This window comes from Alligator mississippiensis, chromosome 14 (assembly GCF_030867095.1).
Source record: "Alligator mississippiensis isolate rAllMis1 chromosome 14, rAllMis1, whole genome shotgun sequence".
NCBI lineage: Eukaryota > Metazoa > Chordata > Crocodylia > Alligatoridae > Alligator > Alligator mississippiensis.
Genome location: NC_081837.1, coordinates 1782941 through 1810570, shown reverse-complemented (window position 1 = coordinate 1810570; position 27630 = coordinate 1782941). Strand labels below are relative to the sequence as shown.

Sequence of the window (27630 nt, the reverse complement as noted above, 5' to 3'; positions counted from 1 at the left end):
CGGCGGGAAGAGACCGACCCGCAGCTCCCGGGTCCTTGCACACCAGCTGCAAGCGGGAAGGTGCGTTCAAAGCGTCGCCCGATCTCTTCATCTGCAAAGCGCTGGTTTCACGCGGAGGGAAAACGATGCAGGAGGCACGTTCCAGCACGGACAAGGCCTGGGACCAGAAATCCTCCCGTTGGGGAGCGTCCCTGCAGGGTCAAGCAGGAGCCCTTGTGTGTTAAGAGGAAGCTGCTCTCTTCCCCCAGAAGAACGCAGCTCCCAGGACTCCTACTCAGCCAGGCCCGTGGCTAGGAGCTGTGCATCAGTCCCCAGCACCGGGGGCTCTGTTCTTCCCAGGGGAGGGTCTCTAGTGAAGCCTACATGGGAGCCCTGTGAAATGGAGGCATCATGCTGCCAAGACCCAGGGCCAGGAGACGAGCTGGGATACCATCAGTGGGGTACGGCTCCCGCAGGACACACCACTGCTCTCCCCCCTGCTCCAAAAGCAACGGCCAGGTCCCTGCATGCAGGCTGCCTTTGCTCCAGCTCTGCCCTATGTACCCACTGGGACGGGAGGAGCAGAAGCTGCTGCTCTCTACATCATGCATGTGGATGCATTGTGGGCCCAGGCAGGAAGAAGTGGGCACTGGTTTACGACCCCTACTCTATCCCTTTGGCAGAAGTCAGGTTCTCAACACCAGCCGGCAGCTCTTCATGTGGCAGGGCCCTGCAGGGCACGAGCACAAGGGCAGCAAAGCAGCAGGGACAGCCAGGGCAGGAAGGCAGTATGGCAGAGGTTAGAGGACCTAGCCTCCACCTTAGAAGCCACTCCCTGGCTCTTGCAATGTTCGTGCTCCTTTTCTTCCCTCTTGGCAGCAGCATCTCGTGTCATGCGAGAGCCCGACCCAGTTACTGCAAGCATGACAGAGATGAGCAGCAACACCCTGCCCGGAGAGCAGGGATGCTCAAAGGAGGTGCAAAGACTTCAGACACCAAGCACTGGGGAGGGGGCCAGCTGGTCTAGGCACACCGTCTAAACCATGACAAGGAACAGACCCAGCCACACGAAGAAGCAGAAGCATTGCTTGCTTGCAGAGAGTAGCTCCTGTTGAAACCACATGTGAGGTGCTGTCAAGAACAAAGCTGGTTTGCCCCACACAAGTCACTATCCCATGTTTGGCCCCTCTTCAACCCCCCCATCCCTCCACAGCGCAGCGAGTAGTTAGGAAAACCTCCTTGTGTGCTGCCCCTCACACTGGCTGTATGCCTAGAAACATCAGGGCTCAGGGTAGAAGCAGAGATGCCTGCGCTGGGTGTTCTGCGTTGGACAGGCACAGGAAAGAGGCCTACACATTGCAGGCGCTGGAGCCTGAGGGCGAGTCATGCCAAGATCTCCACTGCAGCAGGACATGAGTTCTGTCTCCCGGGCGGGGGGACCTGGCCAAGGGTATGCCTCGCAGTGGCCAGCTGGAATAAAGCTGACTCGGATTCACAGCAGCCTAGCATGCCCACCTGCTTGGAGTTACTTCCGCAGCAGGTGACCAGCACATTAGTAACAGGGCTGTGAAGGCTGGTGGAAAGTAACAGGCTAGCTGCATGACGGGACTCAAATGAAAGACTGGAGTGTGGGGAGGAGAGGTGGGATTGACTAAGAATGGCAGAGCTGCACAGCTACCTCCCTGCAGCTCCAGCATTAGCTTCCACTACGTTTTCTCCCCCCTTCACACAGAGCTCATGTCCGGACCCAAGCTCATCGCCCTCGGTTTCCATCACAGGTGTGATCTCATAGTAGTTTGCAGCTGGGCTCTCTCCTACCCCCCCCCACGGCGTTCCATGCCCAAGGGAAAGCAGAGCAGGCCAGTGGGAAAGGGTGAAGCAGCCAAAGCCAAATCCAGGCCGCAGCCACACATCCCTCACCAGCAGCTCCGCTGAGATCCAAGTCTGCACCAGGCTTCCCAAGATACAGTACACAGAGTGAAAAACCAAGATAAGTAGAAAAACAGCTTTGAAGCTTTGCAACTACAGAACCCGCCAGGCACCAGCGCATCTCCCCACCAGGCAAGGGAGCTGTTCAGAAGTCCTGATGCCACCACACCCCGTTAAATTACTTCTCAAGTGCTTTTGTTACATGGAACGCCAAACCTGAACCTAAAACCCAGCAGTGTCACAGGCAGGACAGGGCCTGGCACCCACTGACGTGTGCATGAGTAGGAAGGGAACAGAGGCACACAGGAGGTTGCAAACAGCCCCACAAGTCTCTGGAGATTACACGTTCTGCCAGCTAACAGCTCAGGTCTCTGAATGACAAGAGTTGCCCCCACTGCCAGGTCTGTCCATAGCGAGTCTCCTTCCCTCTCGGCCGGTATCAGTGTTTGCTAGAGTACAGTGTTTCCTCCTCAGTGTCTGTTTCATCCTGGAATTCGTGGCTCAGGAGGGATTTCTTTGAGCCAGTAGACATCATGCGAATCTCATCCTCGTAGTCATCGTGGTGCTGCCGTAGGCGGTGGAAGCCGTCCTTGTGCCTGTTGGACTTGATGGAACAGACGCACCATATGATGCAGGCTGTGAGGACCAGAGCCGACATGGTGGCACCTGCCAAAAAACAGAAGACACCCACATCAGCGCTATGCAGCACACGTCCCTCCCCACTGAAGGCTTCCAGGCCACTCCAATCACATACAGCGCAAGCTGTTGCCCAAGAGCAGAGAACTGTAGCTGCTTTCCTCACCCAGCTGTTCCCGAGGTCCTCCCTGAGCAAAGATCCAGCTATGCAGTAGCTTTAGATTCAGGATTTGTGTATCTAAGAACCGGTTTACCAGGCACCTCTCAAGACAAGGGGCAGGAACCTTGATCTGTACAGGAGATGGCGCCAACATCCCTCACCCCTTAACACCCACTCGGTGCATGCAGCACTGAAGGAGACCTGGCATGGGGAATGCCAGCCTAACTCAGAAGCTGCTCTTCCCACCCACGTCTCATCACCTTCCAGCTTAGTCGCTGGTTCAAGGAAAGCCTGACAATTCCTGCAGAAGTCTTCAGGGTCACCTGCTTCTTGGCTGCAGATACAGTATTAGCAGATCAAACTGTTGTGCAATAAGCCAGCAGGAATACATCACGTGTACTTAGAATAAAGGACAGGAGCACGGCCCAAGGCCTTAGAATGCCTTTAGGATGAGGGGAGAAGAGTGTTTCTGGGAGGAGAGCTGGGCCTTACCTCCAGAACATGCTCAGGCCCAAAGTCCAGAAAAGAATATCTCACTTTACCTGCTACAGTTACGACGAGCTCCCTCGGGAGGCCAAATATTCTGTTATCCATGTCAAACACAATGAACACGGAGCTGGGTACATCATGGCGTACCAACACCTGGAAAGACACAGGCCACAGCAGTGTGAGAGCTCTTGTGCTTCTGTCTGTGTCCAAGTAGGGGTTAAACCACTCGCTGGTGACCAGGACAAAAGCACATGGATACCAACGACAGGGGAACATGGAGGGAAATCACACCACAGAAATATACCCTGAAGGTGTGGTGGGAAGTGATCTTCCACCCATCACATGAGGTGGGAAGTCTAACCAGATGTAGGCTTGGATGAAAAGCACAACTGCTCAGCAGGTAATGAGCTGAGATGCACCTGAGGAGCCAAAGGCTTGGTGCAGACAGACCCAGACTCCTGGAAGCTAGTCTGCCCACGAGCGCTTCACACAACAGGGGAGCAGAGCTTCTTCGACCCAGGCAAGTGCTTACCTGTACGTGCTGCTGTTGGTACCCTTCCGCGATAGCATTGATGTTATGGGAACCTGGGGCCAGCAGCACATGGAAATAGCCACCCTCCTTCGTGTAGAGCTTCACTCCTTCGTTGAGCACAATGATCGCTTTGGACACCGGCTTCCCGCTCTTGTCACGGACAAAGCCGTGAACTCCCTTGTGAACCTGAAATCAAGCACTCCAAGCATTTATTGTCCCGCCACGGTGAGAGGACAAAAATCCTAATGTCAGCATATCAGGCCTTGGGAGAGAACCCCCCTCTGCTCCTGGCACACCTAACAAGTCACAGTGCACAACTCAAGGAGGAACAGCCTCTACTCAAAGGCAAACCACAGCTTGAGATCAGGTCACAATCCTGCTGGTACACTGCACTTACTTCCTACATCAACTCTTACTCTGCAATCTGCCCAGGGCAGTAGGTACTTCTGCAGCAAAGGAAAGACACGGGGGGGTATAGTATCATAGTGCTTAGGGACCTAAACAGATCATCAGGTCCGACCCCCTGTCCCGGGCAGGAACGGGTGCCGGGGTCATATCACCCCACCCAAACATATGTCCAGCCTCCAAATAAATATGCCCACACACATCTGCAATGGAAGTTCTCCTTAAATTACCCCTCTCACCTCAACAAGCATGCTAAGAAGAGATTTCTTGTTCTCTGCCCACAAGGATGGAAGCTGTCCGGCGCTGGGGAAGTAGCAGCAGCTGGTATAAACTGTGATCTCAGGGCAGTGACCAAACGTCACGCTGAAATCCTAAGAAGCCAGAGGAGAGGGGTGTGACACACGGTGGGGTATGTACAGGAGACTCACAGACAAGGAGGTAACTATTTGCTCCTTTTACAGGAGCTTTAAGCAACCTCTGCATGGCTTTGGAGTCTCACTATGCAATAATACCTTCATGCTGCCCAGGTGACTGTGCCATTCTGCCCCACGAATCACACCCCCAGGAATGTTCTCATCTGCAAAGACAGGCACGAATGAGGTGCAACTGCAAGGAGCAGACTGGTGCAAAAAAGCTCTGCCCAGGCCTCACATGCACGTACCTGACTTGTTTGGGCAGCCCGGCTGACCCAGATGCATTGAGGGATGGTTGCTGGCATACAGAGATGCCAGATGCTGCAGAGTTTCTTTGTTCTCCACTGAGGGGAGAGAGGCAGAAGGTTAGGAGGAGAGTGGTTAGCTAACTCAGTCTTGAGAAATTCAGAGCAGCTTCTTGCTGTATCCCCACAACTCCAGCTGGAGCCACAAACAGCTTCAGTTCCCAGATAAAGGCAGCAGGACCGGCAGCACTGGATTGCCATCAAGTCTTCCCAGTTACTGGAAAACTCTCATCCTTGTATGGAGGGGCTGCCAATGACAACTTGCTAACTCAGTCTCCTATGAAAGCGCCTACCTAAACTTTGCCCCTGCTGAAGCTTGCAAAAGAGCCATTTGCTTCATTTTTCCTTTAAAGAGACCCACAAAAAAGAGTGCTCGCACATCAGAGAGCAGTTGACGTGGTCCCTTATGACGGAATCTGATTCCTTATGCAAATGGACTGGCGTAAACATGGGGAAGACAAAAGAACCGACACTAGGGGACAATGGTGACAAGAACAAGCCAGTTCATTAAAGGGTGACCACCTCGTTCACCAGGGGGTGAGAGCGTTCACACAGGCATTCTGTGCAGGGGAGCTAGTGTGCTGTGAGCTCACACTCTCATGATAGTGAGCTCACACCCACACCACCACATAAGAGGGTCATAATTGTGAGCCAGACTGTTTCCTATTTGTCCTTTCATCCCCATTCAGCAGAACAGTCCACAGAAACCCAGCAGCTGGCTATGCCGATCCAGTCAGCCTCCGGGTATGCATGGGGCAAATCCTACCTGTCTGCACAGGCTTGTCATACGGGTAGGTGACAAGCACAGATCCACCATCCAGGGCGATGGAGAGGCTGAAATCTTGCTTCAGGATCAAGTTCTCCACGATGGCTTTGGTCTCGGGCTCTCGCACCAAGTCCCCAGAAGAGTTGCCTAAAACAAGCAGGGAGAATCAGGAATTGGTAGCAGACTAGCAGGGGCTAGGACCAAAGCCGGCTGCAAGTCTTGGCAACGTGCATTAGGCCACAGCGTGCGGGTGCAGAAGTTGCCTGAGGCACATTGGTATTGACCAAGCAGGTCCCTGTTTCCAAGGCACTCTTTGCCACAGCGGAGGGGAGCTGCTCTTGCAGGACGGAACCGACACTGCCACATGATCCCAGACAGACGGCCGGACTCGGCCAGGGAACACAAGCCCTCGCAGGGACATGTGTCACGCTCCAGGGCAGGGGCTGTGGGTGGTTAGGGAGTAGAGAAGACTGAGAGGCAAACTAAGGAAGAGGCTGCAGTCAAGATAGGAAAGGGGACAAGCAGGAAGGGCGGGCAGGGGTGCAGAAGCCCTTCCCTCGGAAGTGGGTAATGCAGGCAATGGGCATGGCCCACGTTAGCCCAAACCTGCTTGGATCTTCCTCCTTCCCTGGGGCGCTTGGGTAACAGCCTGAAGCCCTGCTCTGAGACCATCACCATACCCCACCCGCTCAGCATCACCGAGCCCGTGGCGTGCCCAGCCTTGCAACAAGAGGACTGAAGCCAAGGCTAGAGGGACTGGCAGGGGACACAGCCCCCAGCCCCAGCTCTCAGGGGGGTAAGCGTTCACCAGCTTTACTTGTGAAGTCCGTGTCCAGGTCTTTGCCGTGGATGTTGGTCTGTCCCACCTTCGAGGTGCAGCCCCTCTCCTGAGCAACCTCGCGTCCGTCCGGATTCAGTGAAGGCACGATCACGATCCGTGTCCTGTCAATCAGCTGGGCACAGGAGGAGACCCCACGTTTACACAGGGTGCAGGCCAACACTCCTCCCGCACCTGGGAGTTACTCCCCAGCCCAGCTCTTGAAGGCCAGTAGCTGCAGCGGCTGACAGAGTTCCTTGTACACCTGCTCCGACAGCTCTGGGAACTGCTATTTATTTGAGGGCAGGGTTAACTCTGGTCTGTACATCTTTGCCCAAGCCAACAAGACAGATACTACCAAGCTGCTGTCAGTACCCAGCTCCCTCTCGGAATGCGTTCAGTGTCCTGGACTGTACAGGAGTCTTCCCCACACCTCTACGGACCAGGCACAAACAGTTGTGCCCTCTTCTCAGACCCTGTACACTTGCCCCAGCTGGTGCCTATGACCCTGCATTCAGAGGGTGGATCGCCTCCCACGAGCACCTCTGAACAGGCCAAGGCCTGGCAGGTGCTGGAAGGATCACCCACACGTGCTCCTTACCTTGGTGATGGCCGCGTTCTTTTTGTAGTTCATGCACAGGAACTCTGCCAGGGCCAAGAGCAGCTCCGTGCCCACTGGCGCATTCCCGTGGATCCCGGCGACGAAGCGGATCTTAGGCTCCTCGGGCTCTGACTGGTTGGGTTTGTTGGAGATTTCGAGGCACCAGATGTGACGGAACTCGACGCTCTGCCCCAAGCTGCCAAGAAATGGGAAAGCACAGTCCACTGTGACACAAAACTCATCCCATCCGCTTGCCTCCAGCATGCTCCCTCCTACCTACCGACAGGCTAGCTGTGTTGGAGCAGGCCCCTCTCCAGACTGAGATTAGGCCTCTCACAGCTGCCTTTCCCTGATCATTTAGGCCTCTAGCTAAAAGCTCCAAGGGAGGTCACTTCGACCAAGCCCAGGCTGGAGGGTGCGGAGGGGAGGGCCTCACTTCCCAAGCCCGCTGCTCAGCTGGAATGCCGCACACGCGACTGGCTTTTGGAAACCTGTTTCTTTGCAAGGTGCCACCCAGCACTGACCTAGTGAGATTTGTGATCTGCGGGTAGTTCAAGTTGAGGCCTCTGAGGAATTCCGACAGGTCTTTGTACGGATGGTATCGATAAGGAGGAGCATCGCCCGAAGAGGCCAGCACAAGGTGCTCTAGGCCGTGCTCAGCAGAGAGATCCTTGATTAGGGTCTCAAACTCCTTTGTTGTGGGATCCCTGGTGTCTGGAGGGTTTATGACCAGGGTCTTCCCTTCCTCCGCTTTGGCGTCCGTTCGCGAGAGAGTGAAGTTGACCTGCACCGCACCTTTGCTGCCAACGGTCACTGTCTTCGTAAGTGGGTTGTACCTGCCAAGGAGAGAGGAGACAGGATCAGACGTTCTGTTTAACTGCTGTGTCTTCCCCAGACGTAAGCCCATCATCTCCAGTGCCAAACCAGGGGAGAAGCCCAGTAGAGGCAAGCAGGCTCACCAAAGACACTGTGCGACTGTGCGTGGAACAGCACACAGGCACAGGAAGAGGGCTGGGAAGGGCAGCGAGCACCACAGTGTTTCACCGGCAGGTGGCAGCAGCATTACATGACTGCTGCACCCATCGAGCCGCTCAGCCTGGCAGGTGGCGACGTCGGACGGCTTCCACCCCCCAGACAGGACTGGATCTTGGCAGACTCGGGAGAGCCAATGAAGCTGCCCAGGAGGTGAGCTGCCTCCCAGTGAGTGAATGCTCCAGCCCGCAGAGTTATGGGCCTCTTCCCCACTGCAGAGAAAGCTCTGCAGTGCATTTTAGGAGGCAAGCATCTGAAGTACAAGCTGTTAGCTCCCATGGTTTTCAAACTGCCCCTTGCTCACCCTCGGGCTGATGCTGTGATCTTGTAAGTGCCCTGAACCAAGAGGCGCCAGTAGTCTCCATCCCTGTAGGTGGTGACCGGGTGGTCGATGTCAGCAACGCTAATGGTAGCATTGAAGATGCCCCTTCCATCCATGGCATCCAGCACAAATCCGCTAACGCCTTGGTGGACCTAGGGAGAGAAAAGGGCTCCGTCCAGTAACACATCTCTTTCAGCTGAGACTGCTCAGTATTGTGCCACCCAAGTCACGTGAACACACAGCGATGCCCAGGCGCTCTGGATCCCAGAGGGGCAGCCTCTTGGAAGTGCAAAAGGCCTGTAAGTAGCAACTCAAACACCTAAGCACAGACCACGCTCAGCTTCCATAAGGATTTCTGCCCAGGTTTTCCCCTCAAAGCCATCCTCCCAGGTGATTTCCCTAGGTGCTGTTACAACAGCCACCCATCCGGCCCAGCAGCTGTGCAGACTCCAAGCTGCGGAGGAGCCCAGGGTAAGCTGTACAAAGAGGAACAGGCTCACTCAGATTCCTTAGCAGGCTCCATGTGACATTTGACAGAGCTGCAGGTGTGTTTTGGGTGGCTGCAGCCTCTCACCTGCTTCATGAACTGAAGCAGAGATCTGCGGTTCTCCTTCCAGTACTTTGGCAGCTCCTCAGCGTTCGGGTACTTCACACAGCCAAGCTCGATGGTCACTTCAAAACAGTTTGTGTGCAGGTAATTCCAGTCCTGCATCCCACCTAGGTCAAGGACAAGAGAAGGATCATTAGAAACTGAAGCTCCCCCCTCAAGGCAGCAAAATACCCAAGAGCAGTTCATCTGCCATCAGGAGGTGACATTTGTTAACTTGCGGTCTTGTAGCAAGCCTTAGGCAGAGTAAGACTCCAGCTCCAGGGAGCTAGTAAGAAAGTGATTCCCACACATTTTCGTGTTCAGACCTCAAGAAGAATCCCGTATTTTCTAGCATCCAACATGCTCCAGAACAAGACAGGCACTTTCTTTTTGAAAGGCAGAATGAGGAAAGAGAGATTTTTCCTTGAAAAGACTGACAAGTAGCAGTAAGTAAGCGAGTAGCAGTGCTGTCATGCTCATGGTGCCATGTCCCATGTTATTTTCACCCCCCCAGCCCTCCCCACCTTAAAATAAAGAAAATGCTGGCAACATATTTCCTTGCCTGTGCTGTGGACACCAATTTCTAGAAGCCGATTTTTGGAAAAAAAAGATGCATGTTGGATGAAAGAAAACATAGTACTATACCAGGTTTTCCAAGCCCAGGTCCCCAGGGGCCAAAAGCAAACATTGGAGGGCAACAGGGAGGCATATTTTGACTTCACCCCACCAGGAACAACTTCCTTTGAGCACATTGCAGCTTTAGAGGTTTACAAGAGGGGCCAGGTCTGCGCAGCTTGGACTGAGCAGCGAAGAGATCCGTGTGGCTCAGGACAGAGCGGTTTCCCTGCCCTGGGCACAGGTGTGAATAAGGTTCTGAAACATCAAGATCCAGCACCTCCCAAGCTGCAGACAAATCCCTTTCCCACATGGCATTTTACACTGGCCCTCTGGGCCAACAAGTCCAGTCCCCTGCAAACACAGGCAATCATGCAGCACAGTCCTGATCATACCCGGATCACGCTCCATCTTGGCCTCACCTGGAACGTTATACCAGTTCGCCCCATTGGTGATGCCATGTGGGAAATACTCGTTGGGGTACATGTTCTTGCAAGGGCTCCCCTGATACATCTGAGCATTTTCCTGAAAGCAAGACAAAAATGGGACCCTTCCATGAGCCCTGGCTCCTGCAGCGTACACACACACACACGGGTACTTTGTGTCCAGGCCAGTACATGACATTTTCAATGAAAACCCTGGATTTGGTTACACACTCATGCCAACTGACGTGTAGGAGCACACACACAGCCACATGCATACAGCACAGAGCCCCGAGTTGATGCCACTTTGGGCAGGCCATCAGGAGACAGAGCAGGGTGTCTGGTGGTAACCCAGCTCTGTCCTGCTGTTTGCTCTTGGGGCCCCATTTGCACTAAGCCCTGCAATCCTTTCGGCCCACGTGTGTAAATGAGCTGGTTTTATGGCTTCCAGGTACGTGGGCAGAATTCTGCTCCGACAGCACCTGTATAACCAGGGCTGTGCTGGACACTGGCCCATGCAATGGCAGCTCCTGCCAGACTGGTTCTGCCGTAACCCGAGGAGGGACCTGAGCACTCAGGCCTGACGTGACCATGAACACTGCCTACACCCACATTTTATCACCCGCACCAGAGGTCTGTGCCAAGCAATCAGTCGGGAGCTGCCTGAGCCTTGCAAGCCAAGTTAACTAGAGCTTTACCCTGGAATAGGAGAGCGCGAGCTGCTGGAACACCGTGTCGTCGGGCGACTTGCTGTATATGGCAATTCCTTGTTCGTCATCGTCGAAGGGGTAATTCACCACCAAGGAACCTGCAAGGGAAGCAAGGCTCTGCTCTCATTCTCAGTGCCTTTAATCTCAGGGAGCTTTGTCTAAAAACTTGCAAGGAACAAGTCAGTGCATCTGCAAGGGCTTGGCACCAAGCACAGAACTAATGCAGGGAGGAGGGGAATAACCATGTGGCAACAGTTACTGACCCACCCAAGTGGAAAGTCCCTAGCCTCAGGGACTCGCTGGGAGACCCACTTTTACCCAGAGATGCAAGGAAACTGCATGTGGACCCCAGCAGCTCTTTCAGAGAGAGAAGGCAGCAAAACAAAGTCCAGGGATTTTACAGGGCAAGAGTGGAATTTGATTCTGTTTTGCCCTTGGGCAACTCACGCCCCTTCAGCCTGTAGAATTTTTATAGGTAAGGGTGAAAAAAAAATAAAAATCACGCCTCTGGTTTACTTGAGAGTGTCTCAGTCAGAAGAGTTGCTTTAAAACTAACAGAGACACTTGATCCTAGTGGCTGGGGGGGAAACCCCCCTACCCCAAGGAAGACAGACAACCAGCACGTCCAGACAAGCTGTCAGTGCACCAAAAATTCAACGTGCCAGCCCTTGAGCAATCAGCTGCACGTTCCTACAGCTACAACTCCGGCAGACGAGCCGTGCAGGGAATACGCTTAGTGCAACAACTATTCATTTAGGTCGCTCTGAAAAGCTAACTAATTCAATTATAAGGAATTCAATAGGGTGATGCTATAATGCTCGAAGTACAATGAAATATCCAGGCCACTGCAGTGCCTGAAAGAGCACATGGGCCTGGAAAATGAAGAATACTGAGCTACCCCAAAAAGTAGGGATTCCATGAACGCTTTGTGGCCATCACTGTATCATCTGGCTGCCTCATCTTTCAACAAATGATGTCTGTCACTTCACCAGATGGAGGAGAGGCAAGCAACTTTTTTGCAGCGGTCCCTCCTTAAGACCTTTTAGACAAAAGCCTGGCAAACAGGACAAGGAAACCAATTCCAGAAGTGAGGCCAGATACACAGGGGTGTCTGCCAACACAGTCCTTCCCCAATTCATGGACCAGAGGCATCACTGGCCCCTCACAACAGGGCCTGCTGGGAGGAGAAGGGCTCACAAGCCCTAGCCTGGGGGAGTTTGCTCACCTCCGTGCAGGTTGGCTGACAGCACAAATGGATAAGTCTTTAGCCAGTTCATGACGGCAATAGTCTCTGGCTGCAGAGGGTCTGCCACCTGGACAAACTGGTCTGGGAAGTTTCGGTTCAGGTCGTAGTTGTTGCTGTTGTTTCTGCCGCCAGTGCCTCCTACGTCTCCTGGGTATCAAAGGCAACATGTTCAGTCCGCATCCTCTCCCCATGGCTCCCAACAACGCAAACCCATAGCCGCATGGAAAAAGGAGCTGGCTTCCTGCAGCACTTGCTCCCCAGCCCGAGAGGGAGGCCGGTCTGTGCCCCCAGGTCTTTGGGGGGCATGCTCTGAGGTTCAGACAAGGCCTGTTTCTCTGCTCACACTAGAGCTCTCGAGAGTTGAGTCACTGCAGCATCACGAATAGCCGCAGAGCAGCTCCACTGGGAAGCAACCCAGGCAGGTCGAGGTCACACAGCCACAAACCCCGGAGGCTGCGTCACCCAGCTGCTATCATGCCTGGCTTCTGACTGTGGAAACAGCAGCTCCCGGGCAGAGAATGGGCTTGGCTCTGCCCAGCTGCAAGCTCTGAACTTGAAGGGCTCCCCTCAAGGGCTGCTTTGCCCACTCCAGTGTCATGATAAGGGTCTGTGTTATCCCTGGACACACATTTGTCAGCTCGTGCGCTGCAAGGAGCATAGCACTGCCACACTCCCAGCATGAGCTGTGTTTGTGGAATGCCTGGTTTTGGGTTTGTTTTTGTTATTTCCTTGCTTTGGGAAAGCTACAGGAACTTGGGGGACTGGAGCAGGGGCAGTTTTCAGGGCAGCTGACCATAGGAGTGCAGCAACAGCCAAGAGCCTGCCCACACTGGCACAACTGACTGCTTATCGCACCAGAGCGCCCAGCCACAGCCAGCTGCCTATCACACACTGCGCTTCTCAGGCACGAAGGCCAGCGCTACTCAAGTCAGACACCTAGCCCTCCCGGTGAGCCCGCTTTCAAGCCCAGAAACCCAACAGGCCCCTGAGGGCAAGTGGCTCTACCTTCTTGGGACTTCTCATACCCATCAGGGTTCATGGAGGGCATGATGTGGATGCGTGTGTGGAGGACCAGGTCTGTGACCTCAGGGTCGGTGCCGAAGTTCTTGCAGAGGTATTCAATCAGGTTCAGGAGCAGCTCGCGTCCGACCACTTCATTCCCATGCATGTTCCCGACATATTTGAATTCTGGCTCGCCTGCACAAAACATGGCTGTCTAGTCACCCCCCAGTGCCCAGACAGCCACTGCTTCCTGCTCTGAGAAACACTTGTAAAGCCCACTCCAACCCCTATCGCACCTAGGGTTGCAGATAGGACTCACACCAGCCAAAGCAATTTGCAAGCCAGCTGACAGGGTTCCAGCTGGTTCGCTGGGCTAGTGCCACCGAGGCAGTCCCTCTGCCAACCTGGCTATTCTGCCCTGCAGCCAAGTGCCCAGATACAGAAACTGCCTGCGCGCACCCAGCTCCAGAGGTGCCAGGCACCCCACTGCAGGTGACGGCTTACCTGCTTCGTGGATGCCTGGGTTGTCTGATATCTCCATGACATACAGCTCCCTGAACTCCGCCGACTTGCCCACTGAGTAGAGGCGAGTGATGTTGGGGTACTCGTTGGCATACCGCCGCAAGAAGATCTCCATGTCAGGGAAGTGATGGTGACGGAAATCCACGGGCTGCACCGGCTGGTGCGGAGAGGTTGGGGTCTCTGCCTGCACTGGGCTAGTTGTATTGGTGACCACAGCTGGGGCTGAGGTGGCTGCCAGCTGGGTCGGGTCAGGACCAGGTGACACAACAGTAGGCTGCAGGGGAAAGTCCACCTCCGTACCATCCCCTTCTTTCACTTCGATGTTCTCTATCGTCATTGGCATGTAACTGAGGAGAGAAGAGAACCTGCTTTCAGTAGGAAATTCCCCCACGGCCAGGTGCGGATGCTGTAGTCCATGGCCAGTTCCCCCAGACCCATCTCCTGCCACCACCACCTGGGACTCTGAAAGCCAAAGGAGACCCACGCCAGGCAGGGAGGTGGCCGGGTATGTCCCGCCACTACTAGCCTGGACAAGCATCTCTTCCAGGGCTTGGGCTCCTCCTAGCAGCTCTGTTCAGGGCTGGTACCTCAGTCCTTCCCAGGAGCTGCCTTGCCAAGATGCTAAAGGCAGCAGGTTGCATTCATGCTGCCAGAACTGATACAACATGGTACTGACAGGGCTGAAATGCTGCTGTGCTTCCTCCCACCCCCCAGTTCTGCCACAAGAGGCCAGTGGGACAAGCAGCCAAACGTGGCACTGATGGGCCAAGCGGGCTCCGCACCCTGAAGATGGGAGTCAGTTCATGCTGCCGCCCAGCCAGTTAAACCCGCTGGAAAAGGCGGCAGAGAACAGCTGCTGCCGAGAGCTTTACCCCGGGGCACTTGCGGTGACGTTGTAGGTCCCAGGCACGAGCAGCCTGTGGTAGTCGCCGAATCTGCCTGCCGTGATGTTATGAGCAATCCCAGCGACAGCGATGGTTGCGTTACCCAGGCCGGCCCCCGTGGCTGAATCTCTGACAAATCCTTTTACTCCAATGTGAACCTGGGGAAGTAGAAAGGAGGGACCTGGCTGAAGACAGATGCCTGGTGCGAATGGATCCTCCCCAGCCCCAAGGCCGACGAGCACCGAGTAGCCAACTGATGCCACAGTCCAGAGCAGGACTCGACCAGGCTACCCACACAGAGGGGAACTGCAGGATGAAATGCAACAGAGGTCACCCCTGGGGAGCCCCTTCTACGGCGTGGCTGCTCTGCTCCATTGGAAAGGGAGAGGAGCTCTTGCAAGCTCTCCATTCCTACCAGTGCCAAAGCCTCGCTGGCTAGGCTGCCCCTTTGCAGGGAAGCTACTGCACTGCACATGCACTGCGCTGGCTGCATGGCAGACAGCAGGGTAGGTGCGGGCAGCACCACAGCCAGGGAGATGCAGCCACCTCCCCTGCCAGCCAGAACCGTCATGAGAACAGCAGCAAGCTGGACCTGAGCCTTCAAAGCCAGCCTCAAGCCCCCAGTGACACTGCGAGGGCAGGACCTGGCTTGGACGATTCATTTATTTACCTCCTTAGGACAGGCCACCTCTCCCACACAGCCCCACAGCTGCAGGGAGCCACCTCAGCTAGCCAGCCCTACTATTACCAGGGAGGGCAGAAATACAAAGCAGCTTCATGGCTGGCAACATCCCTGCTCATTCAGGGTCACCTCCCCCACACACTGAGCAAACTAGGCCACGTGTGCTCGGCACCACGCTGGTCCTGGGCTCTTGGCAGCATGCCCCCTGCCCCAAGGCCCCTGGCTTACCTGCTCGATGAAGGTGAGCAGAGACTCCCGGTTGTTCTCCCACTCCTGCTGCAACTCGGAGGCCGGCGGGTACTTGCAACAAGACAACTCCAGGGTGATCTCGAAGCAGTCGGCCCACACGTAGTTGTAATCCTGCATCCCACCTGTGGAGAGCAAGCAGAGACACCTGCTGAGCAAGTCGGGGAACCCGGCAAGAGCACATTCCCTTCCTGCCCACAAGCCAGTGGCCTCCATGGGGCGGGGGCGGGCAGCGGGTGGCACTCGCGTATCCTTTACCAAATGGCATTGGCAGGTAACCAGGGGTCTTGCTGGTCAAGCCACAACCTCCTCTCAGCTACAGCTGCTTTAGACCAATGTCACTGCCTTCCCCCTAGCAATTAGCAGCACAACCCCTGGAGATCAATACAAAGTGAATTTTGCCACAAAGATGGTTTGCCAGGCTCAGAAAGGCAGGGAAGCAGCAACCATCAGATCCCCATGCAAATGGATATGGGCTTAAATCTCACCGCCAGAAAGCCCTTTGTTATGAGACTCACTGGTTTTCAAGCCACCCTTGTTAAGTGCAAAGCTTCCCTCTAAGTGGAGTTACTCTGTACAATGCCTGCTTTATCCCTGCCGAAGCAAAAGGCTGCAGTCTTTTCAAGGTGCAGGCTGGAATCATGCTCGAGGCTGGTGCATCAACTGCTCTCAGAAATGCTTCGGGAAGCTCAGGCCCCAGAGACGAGGAGAGCAATGGTGCCTACAGCAGAGAGGCAGAGGAACAGGGGAGGCAGGGACACTGCATGGGCAGACACATACCTGCCCAGCTTCTAGAGGGACAAGAGGGAAGCAGGCTGGGCACATCGGAGCCCCCTCGAGCACGTGAAAGAGCAGGGACCCCCGGCCACGCTGCTTGGAGTCGTCACCAGCCATGGCAGCACCAGCCCCCCTGCGGCTCAGCACCCCAGACACTGGTTTTCCACCCCAAAGCAATGCCTTGGGAAAGCAGCCTGGACCTTCAGTTCCAGTTTGTGGCAGGGTTTAGGACCAGGCCATTAGATCAGCGTGAACTCTGCGCATCACAGAGCGCGGGGCCATCTGGACACAGAGGTTGGCTGAGCACAGCTTGGCTCAGCCACCATTTCACCTGCCTTTCCAGGGGTGCTGCTGCCACTCTCAGAGCCCAAGAGATCATCCAGCTTCAGTAAGTGCCTCAGACTCTTCTGCAGGAGGGCTGTTGTGGCCGATTTGTCTGCCACTCTCCAGCAAATCAACTCACCCCTCCGAGAAGGCCAACGCACTGAAGTCAGACCACTGCTGCCCCTCAGACATCAGCACTCAAGGCCTTTGGGGCTCGCACCACATCAATGCAGCCCAGCCCAGGGGCCGTGTTACAGCTCGGAGGACTCCCGAGAGCTTTCAGAGCTTACAGGATGGTCAGGTTCAAGTTCACAGCGAAAGCCACCCTGTGCCACGCCACCCGGCTGCATCAGACCAGTGAGCAGCTCTAGCAACCTAGTGCTTTCCAAACGGTAGGCATCGCAGACAGAAGGTCCCAGCCTAATTCATCCTCAGCACCCCGGAGTAGGTGCAGGGATCTCGATCTTATGGCTAGATGAAGCACAAGCGGCGAGGTGCCCTGAAGATGTTTAAGGAGCCAATCAGCTTCCAGGCGGCCCAAAACTTAAAAGCCGGGTCTTGCAAGAAGAGACCAGCATAGAGTTACTTCCACCAGTCTCCATTTAAGCAAGTGAAAAGCTGATGTACCAAACTGATGCTCTGTGATGGCACCAAGGGAAACCCTAAAGGCACAGCGTGGTGCACAACACACAGGCGCCCGCATGGCCCGGCTGGGCTGGACATAGAGCAAACAGGCTGGAGAATTTATGAGCCCTCATTCCAGGACTCTGAGGGCAGGGGGTGGTTTTTGAGAGTCAATCTGACAGCTGGTCTACAAAAGTATTAACTATTTGCCTTTCCACGGTCTCAGAAATAGCCTGCTCTCCCCAGCAAACAGTATGTGGAGCGAAACAACCGGCCAGGCAACGACCAGCTGCTCAGAGCATGCAGTTAATAGGTTTTAAAACATCAGGCGATAAACCAGAGCCGCTGGGAAGCAGGGGCAGCACTTCATCTATCGTTCAGGCACATTTAGGACAGACTCAACTTGAGCTGAGCAGCTGGCTAAATGGCAGATCATCACAGTTCCTGTAAAGCAGCCTCTTGCCAAGAGCTTTCCAAGGCTGGCGGGAGAGTTTTAACACACGCGTGCAGCCCTCTCCCAGGCGTCTAGCAAAGCGGACAGGTTACGTCCATGGCCCGTGGCTTCCTGCACCTCTCTGGACACAATGCCCAACCCCAATGACGAACAAGAGAGCCAGGCTTGCTGAGAGCGGGCACCAGACCACCGCAGCTCACCCGGTGCTTACAGAAGGCCTCTGTGCCTATGTGGCATCAGATGACACCAGCATCAGGAGCACGGAAAGCAAACCAAGAACGGAGAGGCCTGGAACAAAGGGCTTTTATTCGCTGGAACTGGTTTAATCCATTTTGAAACAACGCTCAGCACTGAGGGCACCAGTGGGGGAGGCGGGGGCGGGACCCGGCTCAAACAACCTCAGCCGCCAGTTAAGTGCCATCCCGATGCCACGGAGGAGGAAGGCGAAGCAGGGGCGAACAGCTGGATGAAGGTCGCAGCCAAGCCAGGGCCTGGCTCCAACATGGCAAGTGAGCCCAGGCTCTTGGTCCAGCCACAAAGTCAAGGCTAAGCCGAGCACACTGCCAGCTATTTGGTGGACGAGCTGAGACTGGAGGCGGTCTGGAGCTCCTCTGGCACATGCACTCTGTGCACCCCAGCGCCCAGCGGGCTCTAGAGAACCAGGAGGGGTAGGTGGCCTCCGCAGTTCACTCGCCAGCACAGCCTTGCCCTCAGGAGAGGCCTCAAGAGTGCACAGCAGCCAGAGACCTGCAGCAGCAAGGGACGAGTCCACACCTGTGCCATCCTCAACCTGCCGCTATTCCCCTGGTTAGACCCATGCCTTGGCCTGGCTTAGCATCACATTTGTGCTTTGGCTTCTATAACAGCCTCTCTGCACCAGAAGAAACACCCGCGAGACCTGCCTCAGGGTGCACTAAGGTGGCGGGGGAACATATCCTGTTAGTCCCAACCCTGGCTAGGAATCACCCGTCTCAAATGCTCCCAGCGACTGCAGAGAGCCCAGAAGGCATCCCGCCTGCCCTGCACGGCACGGAACAAGCAGCGGACATGATTAAATGGATGGATGGAGAGAGGATCGACTGCTCATGTCCCTGCTGCAAGCTCCAGGCGGCAGCACCAGCCTGGCAGAAGAATGCGTGGGCCCACGAGCCAGCGATCACTGAACCATGGAGGGAAGGAGGGAGGGTCACCACTTCTGGTCCCACCATGCACAGGACACAGAGGCTCCCATCACGGGCATCCATCCAACAACTTTTCTCCAGAGTCTTGCACAAAGAAGGGAGTTGTAACCCTTCTCACCACCACTGCGATGGCGGCTAATCCCACGTGCCCCAGGCAGATCCTAGCCCAGCTCCACCACGACCACTGCTCTCATGGAGGCCCCGCTCCCCTTTGCCCCGCCGTGCTGACAAAGACCAGCCGAGGAAGCAACGCCCCGCGTGCCAGCCATTTCAGGGTGGATACTGTTGTCTGGAGCTCCGCTGCATTCAGCCTGACACAGGATGTGGCTCGTCCTTGCAGTTCAGCCGTGGCTCTCAGATAACCTGATCAGGATGTTATCTAGCGAGCACATGCTTTGCACTCTGAACCAAGCCTCTTCCTGCCTCCCCGCAGCCAACCTCAGAAATGCTCCCGAGCCCGGTTCCAGGAAAGATCCAGACACACGGACCTTAGGACTTCACCAGGAAGAGGAGGAAGGGAGTTATCACTTTAAGAGAGAGCATGGACAGAAAGACCAGCCCCCAGACTGTCTGCAGTGAAACACCCATGAATCTCAGCCTCCACTGACCTGGCCCCCGAAGCAGCCACTTACAAGCCCCGGCTATTCCATGAGAACAGGATGTGCGTGGGTCTCGGGAAGAAGAATTTCCAAAGTACTTCTGCACCTTGCCTTTTTAAACCCCAGACATGTCAAGGGTGAAGTCCTCCCGGAGTGCCCCAACCCACCCCCCGTGCAGCAGGCTAGCCACTCCACAACCCCGACTCTGTGCCAAGGTCAAGTAACACAGACCTTGCTTGGAGGGGGCCGAAGAGAAGCAAGGAAGAGCCCCTGTGCACGTGACAGCAGCAGCCCAGGTCAGAGCTGCATTTATTGAAGGAGCTGCAACACGGAAGTGAAGCTCAGCAGCAGCAGGTCGAAGGCCTGACCTTCAGGATTCCCACCGTGTTGTCTGTGCCACTGAGTCTGGCAGAGTTATTTGCAAACCCCAAAGTAAGAGCTAACGGGATCTGGCAACAGGACAAGCCCAAACCGGTGCCTCCAAGACAAAGAATCCCATGGCAGCTTGGCTTCTGGCATGTCTGATTCCGCCACCAGATAAAATGCAGCAGGAACGAACCCGCACACCTGTTGAGACATTGTGTTCTCATTCGTTTTATTTTTTCTGGCTTGCAGTCTTAGGGCCTGACCTCTTTCTTGGGACACACTGATCCGCAGGCCATTATACACACGCAGCCCTGAACCTTTTGCAGCCTTGTGCTAGAGTCAACGCAACCCTTGTCGAGAGCAGGACCCAGCCCTCTTTGGAAAGCCGAGCCAGGGGCTGTGCCGAGGGCCATCACCGTCCAGGCGCCTGGCTCTACAGCACTCTGACATCCCAAACCACAGGCGAGGGGCTGCCGTGCCAGGACAGACCCTGGGGGTTTCTGACAGCAGAACAAGCCAGAGGACCTGTAACATGCACGCTTGCGTTTGGTGACTTCAGTGGCTGCGCACGCACCTGGCTTCCCTCTCTCTGCTGCCCTCCACGCCCCATCGCCTGCAGTAAAAACTGATGCACGGGGACTCTCCAACTCCACATCGCAGCTAGTCCCTGCTACAAGCCTCAGTTTCCCTTCCCCGTCCCTCAGCTTCCTTGGATTACATCTCAAATGCCAGCTCCTCACCGTGGGGCCGACTTGCTGGCTGCAAAAGCTCCCAGCCTGCATGGGATTGTTTTAACAGCCACACTATAACTCTGCATGAAGTTGTGTTTATGAGGCAGAAACAGAACATGTGTGCCCTGCTGCCCTTGGGCTGCCAACTCTCACCTGCCCTTGAGGCCAGGAGCCAGTGCCAATGCACCAGGGGAGTCAACAACCCAGCCCCTTGTGTGCACGGCGGCTTCTGTTTTACTAATTTCACTGCCTGCGACTTTCCTCCAGGCACGAGATAACGCCCAAGTCAGTGTTCCCGGCTCCCAGCAGCTGATGGCGTGGGGGAAGCTGGAAGCCGCCTGTGCCTGGGGGCTGGACGGATGTTGGGCCCCAGTGATTGCACTAGCGGAGCAGACATTGCTTCACACCTCATCACCTCCTCCATCAAAAATGACCTACAGAAGCCTCCGCCTCAGCTCACATCTGACAGCAGCAGCTGCTCAAAAGGCTCAAGCTGCTCCTGACAGCTATTGCACCAAGCTCCCAAGAGATTACATCCCGAGGGATTTATTTTACCATGCCAGTGTCCAATACAGGAGGCACGTTAGAAGCACCTACTCGGAGGAGGATGTGGGGATGGAGGATTTCAGACCCTGGCCTCCCTTGTGCCATGCTTACTGCAGCACTACACATCAACTGTCCCACTGGAAGGACAGAACACGTTACATAGCCAAGAGGCGCCTGACTCGGACGTTTACGCTGGTGGCAGTCCTTTGTGAGGGGGAGCTCCACTCTTCCAGGATATCCTGGTTTACTCATAAGCAGTCATGAGGTTTTCTACAAATCTTTGCTCATACTGGACTGCCCATGTCAGCAGAGCGAACCTTGAGCTGATAAATGCAGCTCCTCCCCGCATGGGCAGGCTTGCCAGGATGCGGTAGAGAAGCAATTATGGAAACTACATCAGACCACATGTTATTTGAACAGCAAAATCCTCAGCCATGAATCAGTGAATGGGGTGCAACAAAGGCTCCCCCCACCCTCCCACATATGGAAGAGTGCTGGCAGTGCTCCAATTCCTCCCCAAGAAGGGCTAACGCCCTTCAGTCGCTGTCTAAGCCCAGGCTTCAGAAACACAACACCCTCCAGGAATTACTGCTCCAAACCAACCTGGGCCTGCTGCCCGGTTGGAGCTCGCTCCGTAACCCCAGCGTCAGATGCCGAGACTCCAGCCGGCAGCTGGGCTCCGCGCGCACCAGTTCCCCTTTCAATTATGCACATTCTATTTTGTGGTCACCAGAAAGTGCCCTGTCTGCCAAGTCAACGCAGGCGAGCGTGACCCATCCAGATGCCTTCTCCCTCAGGATGCTGCCAGTCCCCAGATTTGCAAGCCAGTGTGAGCCAGGGAAACACCCAGAGAGCTGGGCTTCACCGTGACACCACGTCCCCCAAGCAGGGCAAGGGAAAGCTGTCCATTATACTCAGCTACTGGTCTGGGACCCTTCCCATCAAAAAGCACTGAGTTCACCCTTGTATCAAAGTGGATAGGAGGTCTGCTAGGGACTGAGCTCATTCTTACTATCTGCCCTGACCTGGCTATTTCCTCTGGAAGCCCTAAAAGGGGGCTCTGGTAAGTCAGCCCCAAAGCTCAAGGAAAAAGTGGGAGAACTGAAGTTCTGAACACAAAAGTCAGAAGAATAAAGTGGAGCTGCTGGATGGCGCAGCACTGCAGTTCTACCTTCCCCAGGCTTCCTCTGCAAACCCAGCCCTGCAGCCTTGCACTAGCATGCAGGTAAAACTGAATTTTCCACTTTCCCTGGACGTGAGGTTTTGGATTTGGTGGTCTGATCGACTTGGCTGGGAAATAAATGAAAGAACACTTCAAGCGGCCTCAAGTATCTGAGCTCCCTGTGCAGAAAGCACCGTCCCTGACACTCCAGAGTGTGCTGAAGAGAAAAGATTTTCCCTTGAACTCAAGTAGCTTGGATAGCCGGTTCCCAACATAATCAGCAGGAAGTGGGTGCGTACATTCACTGGGTTTGCCTAAAAGCTGCAGTAAGCTTTGTAATCTTCCGTGCAAGTGCAAAGCCTCATCTGTCCAAAGCAACCAGTCTCAGCTCCATCCTGTGGCGCTCACAACAGGCCAAGGTCTCTATTCTCAGCCCCAAACGTTGGGGAACCACGTGATGGTAAACAGGGTCAGGCTAACAGCCGCCCCCCTCTGGGCCCTTTTACTGCAACAAAATTCACACAACAGGTCTCAAAGTGTAATTCACTGAGCACCTGCTCCCCTATTACACCGTGCTGCTTTGCTTCCCAAAAGCTATGCTAAAAACTGAAAACCCCTTCCTCTCCTCCCATCCCCTTTCTGCAGCAGCCACGGCTGCAGTTCCTGGTGTTCACTGACAAGCACTGGGAGCGAAGACGGCCCGTGCCTCCGCAGCAGGGCAAAGTAGGGTTTCTACGAAACGCTCCATTAGCGCACAGCCCTGCTCAGTGCGGTGACAGAACAGCTTACCTTCCACGTCGTACCAATGGGCGCCGTTGGTGATGCCATCTTTGAAAGTCTCATCTTCCTCCCCCGGGCAGTTTGGGGTGCCAGTTTTCATGATGGGGTGGTGTGAAGCATAGGCTTTCGCCAGGTACTTGAACACTTCATCATCGGCTGATTTGCTGTAGACGCCAGAGGACTGATGAGTGGGAGAGTCGTCGTAGGGGTAGCTCGCCACCACAGAGCCTCCGTGCAGATTCCCGGAAAGCACAAACCTGCATTTGGGGAGAAGGCACATGTTGGTTAGAACCAGGGAGCGCACATCAGGCAGCGGGAACCGTCACCGCCCACCCGCCAGCCAGACCAAGGGAGCCCCTTCCATCCCAAAGTGCTCCAAAGCGGTTTCAGCACCTCAGGGCTCACCGCCGGGGAGGAACAGGGGAGCTCCTGAAAAGCTGTTCGTGCTGGGACAGGACGCAAACGCCCCTTTGTCCAAACACAATGGCAAGATGAGGCCTTCTGCTACATCTTCCACAGCATCAGGCACGCACCCAACCCGTATCATAGGGCTGTCAGCAGCGCACTCAGAGCCCCGGTCCGGTCCGGACAGGCAGTCATCACACCCCGCCAGCTTCAGGCAGTGCAAACGAGCAGAGGTGTCGCAGCCATTGGGAGTTCAGTACGGGAATGCCTTATTATTCCATCGAAAAGGATTAGTTTGCCTTTTGTGGTGCAGCCTGCTTCCTTTGAGGCTTGGGCTGCTGGGACTGCAGCTCGCTGCTAGATAAAGTTCAAAGGAGGGCTCCTCCAGAGCCCCGCGCAGATTGGCCATCTGCAGATCAAAGGAGAAGGCTTTCGCCTCTGCTGCCTAGGGACTGAAGCATCACCATGGCAGCCACAGCTTAACGCAGCTGCCACTAGTCCATTGTGCGTCTGCTCCGACAGGAGCATCCACGTGTCCTGAAAATGGAAGTTTTCAGAGCCAGGAGCCCTGCGGAGAGGCTCCGAGCGCCACCTGGGCACGAGAAGTCAGCAGAACTTTGCAGCAAGCTGCAAAACCAGACCGGTTATTCACTGTCCAATTCAACACCCCGGGAGGTGGGACACGTGTTGTTTTGCTCTATGATACAGGAAGGCAGAGCTGCATGTTTTTGCGTAGGCTCAGCTTTGAACAGGGCTCAAACCAAGACGTAGGGCAGACTGTGGAGGCTGCATTCAAGATGCACCCGTTGTGCAGACGGACGGTTTGCTACCTTAGGAGAAAAGCTAGGACAGCAGCAGGTCCCGTCCCCCACCCTGTCCACAGGCAGCCGCAGGTGCCCGAACACACCTGAGGCACTCAACGCCTGTGCTCTGTGCTCCTTCAACTCTCTTTGCGGATTTGGAGAGGAGGAGAACTCAGGTTTGCTTGCTTCAATCGGCACTTGTCACATACCAGCAGAGCCGGCCCGATCGCCCCCTTCGCTCTATCTAGCACGCTATAGGGAGGCTGGCCGAGCCGGGGAACAGCGTTCCAGCCCGCAGGATTTCTGAAACAAACCGTTTTGTTTACTCACTCGCTCCGTACCAGCGATTAAATTAGTACAGCAATTGTAATAGCATTAACCACCACTGCCGGGCAGAGGCAAGCACAAAGGGCTGCATTGTTCCCATCCAGATCTGGCACCAAGCTGCTTTTTGATGAGGTTTTGTGCAAACGTCGCCTCTCTTAATGGATGTTTAAACGGCGTTTTGAACCCACAGGATTTCCCTCTGCAAGATAACAGCGTGGGCTCGGACCTAGAGAGTCCTGTCCCAGCCCCGTCAGGGAAGTCGGCCCGATCGAGAGCCGCGTCACCAACACAGCTGGCGACTCTTCTGCAGTTAGAGCACCGGATCCTCCCTGGCACCAGCCGGTGGCCGCACGCAAAGCTGGTTACACCTCAAATTCTTCACAGGGCAATTCTGCTCTTGCCCATTTAGGTGCCCGCTGGCGTTTAACTGCAGTTGCTTCCAACTGACAGCCTTTATCCAACCGCCCCCTGAAGAGTTCTTTGAAGACGGATGCACTTGGTTGCAGTCCCTCGGGTCAGGTCTGCTCAAGCTGCTCTCATTAATAAAGTCTAACGAACGCCAAAACTGCTGGCATGACTCCGTGCACCCCTGTCCCATGTGGACGTGCTGGCTCTGTCGATGCTGCTCAGGGGTAACCACTCTGCAATCCTCTCCAGGTTTGTCCTCCGCAAGTTCAGTCTGGTTTTGGCCAGGGTGATGTAGTTGGGGCTGGTCCCGCTTGGAGCAGGGGGTGGACTATGTGTGATCTCCCGAGGGCCCTTCCAGCCATCGTTGTCTACGACTCTGGAGCAGCCTGGCCCACCATTTCTCTGCCACAGCAGACGTGACAAACACGGGAAAATTTATCATGACAACTCAAGCCTGGAAGGGACTGGGAAACGCTGCTTCTCACACCTAGCATCCAGCCCCCCGGTCTGAGCAGCCAGGTGTGGCAAGACACACTTCTGCCCCGGGTCTAAAGCTAACCCCGCAGGGAGCTCCTGATCCTCGGCACGGGTCACAGACGGACCCACAACAAAACACCAGTTTCGCCTTTAATGAAACTGGTGCCTGGCTGGCTACACCGAGCAAGCGGCACGCAGCTCCAAGTCCCTGCAGCCCCGGTTCATACAATCACAGGCAATGCGGGTGGGAAGGGACCCCAGGAGGTCACATCCAGTCCAGCCCCGGCTCCGAACAGGACCAGCCCTGACTGCATCATCCCCAACTACCCACGCCTGGAGCACGCGAGGTGCGCACGGTGCCATACACGACTGTGACGCCGTCACAGACAAGGAGGGCTGAAGGGAGCTCAGGGGGTCACATCTAGTGCAACCCCTGCTCCAAGCAGGACCGGCCCCAACTACATCATCCCGGCCAGGGCTTTGTCTAGCTGGGTCTTAACACCTCCGAGAATGGACACCGCACCACTGCTCCGTGCAACCTGTTAATATCTCATCACAATATTTTCCTAATATCCAACTTCACCGTCCCTCGCTGCCCCCGCCGAGAACAGCCCGGCTCCCTCCAACCCCAGCACCCGCAGGCGGCTGCCAACTCCCCCCTCCGCTCGCACGCGCCCAGACCGCTGTCCACCCTCCATTCAGGCGTGCCGGGGGAAGCCAGGTCGAACCCGCGGGGCCGCGACACGCGTGCTAGCCGGCGGCATCGCGGGCAGCGCGCCCAAAAAACCAAAGACACTCGAGATAAAAGGGGGCTGGAGTCAAGTAGCTGGGGCGCCACCAACCCCCTCCGCAGGGTTACGACGTCGTGATGGATGACACGGACGACAGACGTCATCGATGTCACAAACATGTCACGGATGACACAGATGACACGTCACAGACGTCAGAAACGACAAGCGACACACCACAGACGACGTGTCACGGACGGTATAGACACGGATGACGGATGTCATCCATGTCACGGGTGACACAGACGACGCGTCATCGATGTCACGGACGGTATAAACACGGATGACGGATGTCATCCATGTCACGGGTGACACAGACGTGTCATCGATGTCACGGGCGGTATAAACACGGATGACGGATGTCATCCATGTCACGGGTGACACAGACGACGTGTCATCGATGTCACGGACGGTACAGACAGGGATGACGGATGCCATCGCTGTCACGGGCGACACAGACGACACGCCGTAGCGGTGGTGGGCGACGCGGGCGCGCCGGCGGCTCTTACTTGTTGCTGCGCATCCAGGCCATGAGGGCGCGCACCTCGGGCACGGGGCGCAGGTCGGGCGGGCCGGGGGCGAACTGGTCGGGGAAGCTGCGGTTGAGGTCGCGGCCCAGGGCGTTGGCGCGGCCGGGCCCGGGGCCCGCGTCGCCGGCGTCGTCCGGGTCCGGGTCCGGGCCCTGGCCCTGGCAGGCGCCCTGGCGCGCGCGCTCGAAGCCGTCGGGGTTGAGGCTGGGCAGCAGGTGGAGGTCGGTGCGGTTGAGCAGGCGCTGGGCGCGGGGCTCGCCGGCGGCCCAGGCGCGCACCAGCTCGTGGGCGAGGCGCAGCAGCAGCGGGCGCGCCAGCGGCTCGTCGCCGTGCATGTTGCCCACCAGCTTCACCTGCGGGCGGCCCGGCAGCGGGCCCGGCTCCGGGCCCTGGCCGGCCGTGAGGCGCAGCACCCAGAGCGGCCGGCCCTCGGCCGACGTGCCGATGCTGCCCAGGCGCGCCAGCCCCGGCGGCGCCGCCTCGGCCACGGCCCGCAGCGCCTCGGCCAGCTCGGCCGCGTGCGGGTAGCGCAGCCCCGGCGCCTCCGCCTCCGCCGCCGCCTCCGCCTTCTTGATGTGCGCGCCGCGCGCCGCGCCCAGCAGCGCGCACAGCACCGCCAGCGCCGCCGCCGCCATGGCCCTCTGCGGCCGCCGTCCCGCCCCGGCCTCGGGCCGGCCGCGGGGGGCGGGGCGCGCGCTGCGCACGCCCAGTGGGCGGCGCCCGGCAAGGGCCAATGGCGGCGGCGGCGGCGGCAGCGCTGAGGGCGGACGCCGCGACGCGCGTCACGGGAAGGGGGAGGGGCTCTTAAAGGCGCCCGCCCCGGCTACCCACGTCTGCGGCGCACGGCGCTGTACACCGCCGTGACACCGGCACGGACAGTTCAACTTAGAAGGGAGCTCAGGAGGTCACAGCGAGTCCAAATTCCCTGCTCCAGGCAGGGTACATCATCCCCCATCGCCCACATTTGCTGCACGCGGGGTGTGCGCGGTGCTGTACACAATCATGACACCCTCACGGACAGTGCGGGTGGAAGGGAGCTCAGGA

At 56.4% G+C, this 27630-nt stretch overlaps 1 protein-coding gene across 2 annotated transcripts; it reads right to left on the bottom strand.

The window, feature by feature from the left end:
* Positions 1–1970: 1970 nt before the first annotated feature.
* On the bottom strand, positions 1971–27257 carry CPD (carboxypeptidase D). 2 transcript variants are annotated; one of them, XM_059717216.1, is made up of 21 exons: positions 26566–27257; positions 22858–23105; positions 15287–15429; positions 14365–14534; positions 13475–13839; positions 12974–13165; positions 11948–12115; positions 10711–10820; positions 10013–10115; positions 8961–9103; positions 8369–8538; positions 7557–7868; positions 7033–7228; positions 6423–6567; positions 5615–5761; positions 4792–4887; positions 4643–4707; positions 4370–4501; positions 3726–3911; positions 3247–3346; positions 1971–2574 (listed from the first exon to the last, which is right to left on the bottom strand). In XM_059717216.1, the coding sequence occupies exons 1-21, from the start codon at positions 27219–27221 to the stop codon at positions 2348–2350; spliced, it is 4074 nt and encodes a 1357-aa protein (XP_059573199.1). In that variant the 5' UTR covers positions 27222–27257; the 3' UTR covers positions 1971–2347. The 2 variants fall into 2 exon arrangements, with proteins under 2 accessions (XP_059573199.1, XP_059573200.1); XM_059717217.1 differs by having other exon boundaries at positions 6432–6567.
* Positions 27258–27630: the final 373 nt, after the last annotated feature.

What these genes read in the sequence shown, in the direction of transcription:
- CPD (XM_059717216.1), bottom strand. Translation starts at nt 27,221, where the DNA reads ATGGCGGCGGCGGCGCTGGCGGTGCTGTGCGCGCTGCTGGGCGCGGCG. An exon ending in GTCACCGCAAGTGCCCCGGG is followed by an intron (nt 13,840 to 14,364) that starts GTAAAGCTCTCG and finishes TTCTCTCCTCAG; the next exon opens with TTACATGCCAATGACGATAG. An exon ending in GTCAGCCAACCTGCACGGAG is followed by an intron (nt 10,821 to 11,947) that starts GTGAGCAAACTC and finishes CTTCCCTTGCAG; the next exon opens with GTTCCTTGGTGGTGAATTAC.